The sequence below is a fragment of the Sipha flava genome, unplaced genomic scaffold (assembly GCF_003268045.1).
Source record: "Sipha flava isolate LNK unplaced genomic scaffold, YSA_version1 133_pilon_pilon, whole genome shotgun sequence".
Taxonomy (NCBI): domain Eukaryota; kingdom Metazoa; phylum Arthropoda; class Insecta; order Hemiptera; family Aphididae; genus Sipha; species Sipha flava.
Genome location: NW_020271759.1, coordinates 979,244 through 989,388, shown reverse-complemented (window position 1 = coordinate 989,388; position 10,145 = coordinate 979,244). Strand labels below are relative to the sequence as shown.

The following is a 10,145-nucleotide window of genomic DNA, read 5'->3' as shown; positions in this document are numbered from 1 at the left end:
TAACCATAAATATGAATCTTAAATATTAACAAAAAAGTTAAAAATTGAACACCTGACATGAAGCAGTAACTGTGAATTGAACTTAAAACTGCAACAAAAGTTGACCAATACAATACAGTTTTATACTTATTACTTAATAATTATCATCATCACTAGAGGATATATCTGAACAATGTTCTAATTGATCTAACCACCATTCATGTATTTCCTTCACTGCATTTGAAACTTTAGGAGAGCTAGTTCTTTGATCTTTGGAAGAAGATGATACATTCAAATTTGACATATTTAATGGTTTTATGTTTCTGTAAGATGCTTTGCGATTTTTTTCCTTTTCTGAAGGATCTGATAATGTAGGTGTTAAATACTTGCGCCCTGATCCACTACCAACACTATCTGAACGGGTCATACCTGAAGATGACTTTAACTTAGAACGATTTTCATCAAACTGAAATTGAGTGGTAAAAAGAATTAAATATTTTAAAGATAAAATTAATACTTAATTATTTTTTAATATTTTAAATTAACATACTTTTGGATCTTTTTCTTCATTTTCTTTTTCATAAGTAACAGCTTGTTTCTCTTCAAAATCTCTTAGCATCATTTCATTGGTTGCACGTAAGCCAGCTAGGAGACTACCTTGTTGTCTCTGAAAAATTTGAATTTCATACATCATATTTGTATTATATTATTTATTTCTTGTATTTCATCAGGGGCAGAGGGTTCAGGAAATCAGCTGAATAACAGTTAATATTTGTTGACAAAATTGGTTTTTCATATTTTTAAAGTGTGTTGACTATAGGTTTAAGTTAATATTAGACTGGGGAAAATAACCATAAGCTCCCCCCCCCCCCAAATGACACTACTAGTTCAACTGTATAGTACAGTTAAATATTTCTATGCTGGACCCCATATTTGACTGAATCATCCATAAAGTAAAATAAATGTTAATGTTTTCAATAATAATTATGAATAAACTAAAATATACATTATTAATACAGTATTTTTTGTTACAAGGTATACATTTATAATGCAGTTTCAACCCTAATAAGTGGCCTTTTGTAATAGCCTGTCCCATAGGTCTTTGACTGTAGATCTGCCCCTAAATGTCAAATAATAATTTACATTAGCAGCTCTCATTTTTCGCAGACATCCTTCAAGCCAATTGCGTATGGTCTGTTTTGCAACTTCTTCTTGAATATTAACTTCGAAATCTTCACGGGCTACTAATTCTTCAAGTTGTAATGCTTTTGTTATATCAACTGTACGATATGACAACATGCTATACACAAATACATTATTATTTTTTTAATTGTTAACCTTTGATAAACATTTATTTTTATTTACTTTAAAACATCATGAAATGTCACTTCTTGCCCGTTATGTAGCCTTTCTAATTCATAGCACATGTGTTTTAATAACATTTTTCCTTTTTGTGGATCAGTTTCTAATCTACCTTTTAATAGGCGTAATAAAAACTTGACCTATAAACAAACAATTTAAGAAATTTGATATTGCAAGTAACTATATATATATTATTAAATAAAAATTAAAGCAAAAAAATAAAAATATTTAACTGATGAGAATCTGTGAATTGTAAAAATTATTTATTTTGATACTTACTCCAAATAAAAATAAATTTACCAAACAACTTATGAGTCATGATGTATAACTTACATTTTTAAATAAAAAAAAAATTATCAAACTCACTTTATATACTTGAATAACACCCGCTTGAGTGTCATCAACAATGTTCCATGAATGTTGGAAATTTCTAATATCTGCATAAGAAAGTAAAGCATCTTCTTCATTAGAATAGAAGAGCGAGAAATTTTCCATGATAATAGCTATAAGAAAAAAAGAAGTTTGTACTTAATACTTATTTCCTCAAAAGGGTGTCAAAGCAATTTTTTTATAAAGTGTTATATTCTAATAAATTCTTATTTTGTGGCACGGTAGCCAGTAAAACATATAAAGCACCATTATAATGAGCAAAAAAGGCTTTATAGGAACAGTTATTAGGTTTCATAAAATAATAATATTTTTTATTTTTTTAGAAGAGGAAACAGTTTTACAGATTGCCTCAGAGTCCATTTTATAATTTACATTCAAATAATGTTGAAGAAATAGATTTGAAAATAATAAAATTTAGAATTATTCAGACAACAATTACAGTCTCTAAAATATAGTTTAGTGCAATTAGTAAAAAGTTTTTTTCCTGCAAATAAAAAAAAAATGTGATAGAAATTTATTGATTTCTAAGGATTTAATGTTAAGCAAAAAATAAAAATAAATAAATAAATATTTTTGTAATAAAAACTTAATTACAATATAAAATTTAATTACTTACCAACTAATAGATTAAGAACAATATAAGTGATCATTACATAAAATGAACAGAAATAAATTAAAGCTGCTGCATAATTTCCACAATCTGTTTGCCAATAATTAGCTGCAGGTGTACATTGTGGAGGTAATATCATGCAATCATGCATGATTTTATTCCAATCTTCTCCAGTAACAATACGAAATAACATAGCAACTCCAGTCACAGGAGAACCAAAGTTCGCAAGTCTAAATTAATAATAATAAATGTTTAGAACAACATTTTTATAAGTTACAAAATAAAATAGAATACCTGCCAATTCCTTCGCCATATTTTACACTACCAAATAAAATAGTACCGGCCAAAGCATAAGAAAACACCAATAGAAACATACCAAATATAATGAAAAAACTTTTACACACAGAAACTCCAACTGTCAACATGAGCATTTTAAGAGTAGCATGTTTTCCTGTGATTGTAAAAAACCGTAATACAACTACTATATAACCAAAGGAGAATGATAGTTCATTCTGAAATTTAATAATGTTATTATTAAAATATATTTAAGAATATTTTTTTTAAATATTTACTTTAAAAGCAAAATGTGTAAATATCCATATCACTCCTAAAACAGTCACTAAAAGATCATATCGATTTCGACGTGATTGCCAATAACCACGAGCAGTGAATGCAATAATTTTCATAATTACTTCAGCTACAAATATTAGAGTGAGAAATGCACTAACTAATGATAATGGTTCAGTATGTTCTTCTTCCGCACGCCACTATTATAATACAACGTTTGTAATATTAACATAGAAGATATAAAAGAAACAATAAGTTACCGAAACAAATAATAAACAACTGTTAATTATTACAATAACTGCAAAAAATCTCTTAAAATGAATTTTTTGAGTAATATCATAAATAAATGCACGGAATTTTCTACGATCTGGTCTGGGAGGTAAATGAAGAGGTTGAGCAATTTTCAGCCTTTTTTTTAAATCACACCTGCAAACATGAATTATAAAACTTCATCTATGTATTACATAATTTCCATTTTAATTACCATCGCCTTTGATCTACTGTCAGTAATGCAGTTCCTTTATTTTCGGAGTAATTAGCAATTACAACACCAACAAATAAAGTTAGTCCAATCATACATCCCAAGAATATAAATATGTGAATGTATATAGCATGGGCCTAATAAAAACAAAAAATGTATACTTTAATTGTATCTATATTTTATACCATAACTTATAATAACACCATGCTTTCACACAAAATTTAAATGTATTCAATGATTTCTTAAGCATAATAATAAAAAAATATAAAAGAAAAACGAAACTAGGAAGTGTTGGAGAATAAAATACAATTTAGCCAAATAAGTACTCATTTTTTTAACTCACAAGTTAAAATTTAGATTTCCTAGACTGTAACAGAAGTCAATATATTTTTAAAAATAATTATTCATTGTAATTAAAAGCTTATAATATTATTAAGTACTAAATAATAAAGCTATAAATATATATGAATTATTAATTAATTTTAGCCATGCTTTGATTCTAAGTTAGGGCTAAACCCCTAAGCTTTTGTAATAAAAAGTTTGAAAGATGCATGCCCAATCATGGCAAACAAATTGAACATTACTGATCCCAAAGCGCTGATTAGTATATCACGAACATCCAGCCAGCCTTTGAATGATAAAACTTCAAACAGCGTCAGCATTGCATAACCTATATTATCGAAATTGAAGCGCCTCGGATTTGCCCTTCATTGTGAATATATCATAATTCCTCAATTTGTTTTTATCTTAGAATTATATTAAAATATACCCAATGTAGGGCCGGATTTCAGCTCAGGCTATATAGGCTAGAATCTATGGGCACCACAACACGACCCTCACCACATGTTATTTTTACTTAGCATTGAGAGTGAAATTTTAAACAAATGAATTATGAAAATATAAGTAATTTCATCAATACAAAATTAAGACATCAATCAATCAAAATTTTAACTTTTAAACCTAGTTGTTTATTTTTTTTTATTTTAGAACTTTCAGCATAAGCTATTATAGTTCAACAATTACATATTAATAAAATAGTATATAATTTTTAAACCTAGTTATTATTGTTTATTAATCTATATCATATATTATATTGTTAATTTAATTACTATTGTTGCAATGTTTATAAATAGTGTTGAATACCTTAACTATTATGTAGTAATTGAATCTACACTTTAAAAGTATATTTTAAATGTTATTTTTTTCAGGCAAAAACTATAAGTTAAAAAGTTGCACTAAGATCGATTTTAGGAAGAAAATGATTTGAAAATGTTTTAGAGATGGATTAAACTGTAACAAATAGTGTTTGAGAATAGAGAGGAGAGCTAAAGGTCTATTCTGAACATTCTTTTAGGATTTATATAGTAAGAGCATAACAAATTTGGGAGGGGGGGGAAAGCTTAGACCTTTAAATTTTGAAAAATACACAACATTTATATTTTAGAGAAGGCTTAGTCTCTCTATTTATGCATAAGCCTTTCCTATTTCCTAAAAATATTCTGGTAGGGCCCACACCACAGTTGAGTCTAGGGGCTAACAAATCCTAAATCCGACCCTGACCGTATGACAATAAATTGATCAGTAGATTTCCACTTACCAAACTCTAGGCACCAAAATAGCTGGATAAGTTTCATTTGGTCCAGGTTTCATTTTCATTTTTGTAACATAAACTTTACGCATAAAAACTCCAGTACAGTCTTCACGTCGTTTAATTAATGGATCATTGCATCGAGCTAAACGCCCACCAAAAATTTGAACACCATAACTGGCAAATACAAACATCAAAACAATTAATAGTACTGATACCTAAAAAAAAATAAATATTTAAATTTTCATAAGAGTTGAATAGTTTTATTATATATTTTGTTTTCTAATATACAGAGTATTATAAATATAATTTGTACTAACTAATAAAATTTCTTTGAATCCACGACATAATTCATCAACTACTTTTCTCATGTGTGGAACTAGTGAGAAAATACGTAAAGGACGTACACATCGGCAAATCATTAACAAGTGTGCTGATGAATTTGTTGCAACATTAGTTGGCATCCAACATAAAAATACTAAACTTGTCTAAAATTAAAAATAGTGAACTATATAATTATTCTTTACAATTTTAAAAAGTAACTCACCACATAAACAAATATGTCTAATATAGCAGCTGCATCTTTCATGTATGCTTTGGGAGTAAAAAAAACTCCATCAGCCAAAATTTTTAATGCTAACTCAATACTCATAAAGCATACAAATACATATTCAGCTATCTGCAAAGCTGGAGTTTCCATTACACGATAAAAAGGTGTTTCAAACATCATTGATATACAACTTAGTGTAGTCACCAATATCATTAACCAATCCAAATAAGTTACTAATCCCAAAAAGTTGCTGTTAAGATGAAAAAAAATAATTATTTAAAACTTAATTTGTATTATAATTAATATTTACTGTTACTATTTAGTGTATTTAACTTTTTTAAATTTATAACTAGCCGTATAGAAATATGTTGAAATTAATATGGAGTAAATGAATGTATAATATAGATCAGTGAATACACATATAGAAAATAATTGAGTATTAAAAACAAATAGAACTTGGAAAAATAAAAATAAAAATAAAATGTAATTTATTTATATAGTTATTTAAAGTAATTTTTTTTAATATTTTTTTTTTTATAATAATATTTTAAAATAAAATATTGTGAAAAAATGTCTTCCAAATAAAATAAGTAACATAATTTTTTATAAAGAATTAAATAATCACAAAATTAATAACTTACTGAAAACCCTTATATTTAATTTGTCGCTCTTCTCCTGTAAGTGGATCTCTAAGTTTTAGATCATATCGAGCATATACAATTAATTGACAAAGTTTACGAAATTTTGATTCTCTTGGAACAATAAATAAAGGAGTGTCAAATAATGGATGATTTTCACGTAAATCTTCCTCCCGTTGATTGCGTCTCATTTCTGCTTGTTGTCGTTTTGCTTGCAATAATTTTATATCAAGATCATGAGGTCTAGCTCGTGTGGCTGTAGCTAAACGATTCATACCACCAATATCTCCATTTTCCATAAGATGTTCATATGTTTGTTTGAGCTTCATTGATCCTCGCCGAATACTATGTCTCATAGATCTTCATATCATTCAAAAATACGTATATAAATAATAAAAATTATAATTAATTATTATTTAATGTTAATACTTTTTATGATCCATTCGTGAATGTTGCATATTATTAACAGTGCCTTGAGTGTGCAACCCACCTTTATTACCAGCACTAGGAGGCAAAAATGTTGAATCTCCCAAAAGTAAACGTTGATTATTAGAATCACTAAAAGTAATTTTTTAATTTTAATAACCAAATAATGATTTAAACTAAAAATGTTCACACAATAATTACTTAATTATATTTGATATAATTGATTTACGAATTTCTGGTGTTACTGTTCGCACTTTGGGTGGGTTGGATAACAAATGTATAGGATGCTGTTTACGAGTTATTAAGGGTGGTTTAATTACTTCAATAGCTTTATTTAAATTTTCTGGAGATGTTTCTTCGTCAGTTTTATCTAAAACAAACTGCCTCATAAAACTTTCACGGACCTAAAAATAAAATACAACAAATATTATTATGTTTTTATATACACAGAAAAAATTCTTATTTTACCTTAGGTAAATTAAAATCAGATGGTTGCTTATGAATAGAAGTCATTTTAGGTCGGTCTGGAAATTTTTCAAATATTCTTAATCTAAATGGAAGTGTTTCTTTAATCTCAGCACTTTGTTCACGAAAACGTAATTGTTTTAACTTTTTCAACTCTTCATCAAGTTCAAGATTATCCAAAATAACCGCAACAAAAAGACTTAGTACAATCTAATATAAATTATATAGTTACAAGAATTTGTTTTTAACTTCTAAAATAGATCATTTTCTTACAAGAGTTACAAACAAATGGTAAAGAATGAAATAGAGAGCGACTAATGGTACTATGAATGTTTTACGGGTACGTAACATAGTTTCATCCATAACATCAACCCAGGCTTCTTGAGTAAGAATTTGAAACATTGACATGAAAGCCTGAAAATGAAGGCAGGAAATATATTTTTACTTAAAATTTATAAAAAATAATTCAGGCTTACTTCAGGAAAAGTTTCAAACTTTGAAAAATCGCATAAAAAACAAAAAAGTTGCATGGAAATACCAGAAGAAATAACTAATAAACACAAAGTAAATATGATGAGACTTCCTAGTTTTTTTCCTGGTCCAAATATTTTATTAACAAAATCTTCTAACATTGGAGAAGCTTTTATTAATCGAACAATCCTTAAGACCTAAACAAACAATTCTGTTAACATATACACTTTAATAAAGAAAATTGACTAACCTGAAAATAAGTTAATTCAGATAAATAAAATTGAGGAACAATATGTAAAGTAGTACCAACAGCTAGCATTAATTCAAACTTATGGTATGAATGTTTAAAATATTCTTTGAAGCCCAGTAAAACCATTTTAAATAATGTTTCAAAATTAAAAATGATTGTATATACAACCTAAAAATATAAAATTGTAAAAATTAAACAAATAATGATAATTTGATAAAAAATTATTACTTCAATATAATAATATTTTTCATAAATTTCATGTCGTTGTCGCTTATCATGTTTAAAATTCATAGTAGCCATTGCAATACCATTGCTAAGTATAATGCACATAACAAGTAATCGAAACCAAGCAGAATTAAGAATTTTATGTCCTAATGGTGATGCTAATGTCCGATGTTTATTTTGTTCAGGAGTTACTAATCTCCAGCCATTTTCATCACTTACTAGAATCTAAAATATAATTATTTACATTAAATTACATTAAAATAAATAATACATAAATAATCAAAAAATGAAATAATTTAAAATTTAACAATTAGTTTAGAAAACTATTAAAAATGTTTTTATTAATATTACTTCGGTGGAAGTTTTATTTCCAACGTGTCTTCTACTTCCCCATAATTGTTGAAATTGTACACGCATTTCATTAAATGTCTCAGTGATGACAGCAATGAAAACATTCTTAACTAACCATGCTATGAAGAATATTAAGGTAGAAAAGTAAAAAATAGCTCTCCAGGCTGGAAGACTGTCAAATGTCCGGAACATAATGTACACCCAACCTTCTTGGGATGCAGCTTGATATACAGTGAAAATACTTGTTGCTAGAATATAAAAATATTTAATACAGAACTAAAATTAATAGTTAGGTATATTTTATAAATAAAACATTATGATTTACCAAATCCATCAAATCCACTAAAGCCAGTTATGTACCTTGATAATTCTAATTTCATACATTTCATACCCTCTGGACACTGATACCCAGCACCTGGTTCTTTAGAACAGAATGAGTCTGGTATAGCCAAGTTATTAAGTGTAACATGCCTGTTGAATAATTTCTTATCAGAAAAAAAAATTTAAAATTTAACAAATTTGAAAAAAACTATCATATACATTGGGTCTGTAGTGTTAAGAACACAATGATTCTTCATTTCACCAAATAGTTGAACACCAAGTACACCATATAAAGACATAAAAAATAGGAAGAAAAGTGATACGTTATAGATTTGTTGACTTGATCGCCTAAAAAAATTCAATATTAATTGATTATACTGATTAGACATATGTATATAATATTGTTTTACTTGAATATTTGATTTATTCTTGATTTTGGCATTGAGAATTTTAGGAAGACACGTATAAATCGAATCATAATGAAAGGCCTTGGTGCCCTGAGTATTGATAGATAACTGAATTCAGGTAAAAATTCCACGATTTCAAAAATCTGTAATATTACAGACACCCATAAGAAAAATACCATTGTGCCATCAAATTGACACCAGTGATCTTTCATATAAGGTGATTCGCCCTAAACAAAAAAATAAAATTAAAATATATTTAGTTCTTAATTCAGTACAATCTCAGTAATCTGACACAAATCAGACCATGGTAATTACGGATTAATGAAAAAAGTGAATTAACGGGGTTTTCACATAAAAACACATTTTTACTTATTAAATTTTACATTTTTACTGATATAAAAAAAAATGAATTATTATTATAAAATATAAATAATAAGTACATGGTTATATTTAATTAATATTTTGATGAAACAGGTTTAAAAAAATCAAAGGTTTATAATATATATATTATAATTATAATTAAGGTTTATACTTATTTAATCTGTAATTATTTAGTTTTATTTAACGTTTTATCGTTAACGATTGTAATTTTACATATAAATACATATTGGTACATGTAGGCTAAAATAGCCGGATTACTGAAATTTTACTGTACTTCTTGTTATGGAAGAGTAATAACTACTTTCAATATTCCACGTATGTGCATTTTGGCAATCATTTCAGCAGTATATAAACCAGTAACAGCAAAATCGCAAACAAACGTTGCATACTGTAAAAATGGAAAGACTTTGAAGGTTTTTGGAGTGTTCAAACTGACACACAGTAAACTCAGCAAGGCGCAAAAGCGCATCAATCTTCGAACCCATAGCTAAAGAACAAACGAAAAAAATCCAGAAACGTTTTTTATATAATTATAAAATACTTTTGTTGACGAATTTACCTTATTAACCCAATCAATTTCAGCGTTCTCATTTAGAGACTCCTCCTGAACATAGTCAGGAGCCATTATATCCACTCGAATGCTTTGCTTACGGCCCAACATGCCGTCAAATAAATATCATTTA

At 27.3% G+C, this 10,145-nt stretch overlaps 1 protein-coding gene across 1 annotated transcript; it reads right to left on the bottom strand.

The window, feature by feature from the left end:
- Positions 1 to 133: 133 nt before the first annotated feature.
- Positions 134 to 10,123, bottom strand: LOC112679278 (sodium leak channel non-selective protein). The gene is made up of 28 exons (XM_025549020.1): positions 10,022 to 10,123; positions 9,764 to 9,949; positions 9,085 to 9,308; positions 8,894 to 9,022; positions 8,679 to 8,824; positions 8,354 to 8,601; positions 8,006 to 8,227; positions 7,778 to 7,945; positions 7,533 to 7,724; positions 7,330 to 7,470; positions 7,060 to 7,266; positions 6,793 to 6,995; positions 6,595 to 6,723; positions 6,169 to 6,525; positions 5,525 to 5,777; positions 5,298 to 5,465; positions 4,987 to 5,195; positions 3,974 to 4,094; positions 3,393 to 3,526; positions 3,169 to 3,334; positions 2,914 to 3,108; positions 2,636 to 2,853; positions 2,348 to 2,571; positions 1,708 to 1,844; positions 1,345 to 1,481; positions 1,123 to 1,279; positions 530 to 646; positions 134 to 445 (listed from the first exon to the last, which is right to left on the bottom strand). Exons 1-28 carry the CDS (start codon positions 10,121 to 10,123, stop codon positions 134 to 136), a joined length of 5,202 nt encoding a protein of 1,733 aa, XP_025404805.1.
- Positions 10,124 to 10,145: the final 22 nt, after the last annotated feature.

Excerpts from the sequence above, each read along its gene's own strand:
- LOC112679278 (XM_025549020.1), bottom strand. The coding sequence starts at position 10,123 with ATGTTGGGCCGTAAGCAAAGCATTCGAGTGGATATAATGGCTCCTGAC. Across the intron at positions 7,471-7,532 it reads AGTTTGAAACTTTTCCTGAA|GCTTTCATGTCAATGTTTCA; the intron begins GTAAGCCTGAAT and ends CTTCATTTTCAG. Across the intron at positions 1,280-1,344 it reads ACATTTCATGATGTTTTAAA|CATGTTGTCATATCGTACAG; the intron begins GTAAATAAAAAT and ends ATTTGTGTATAG.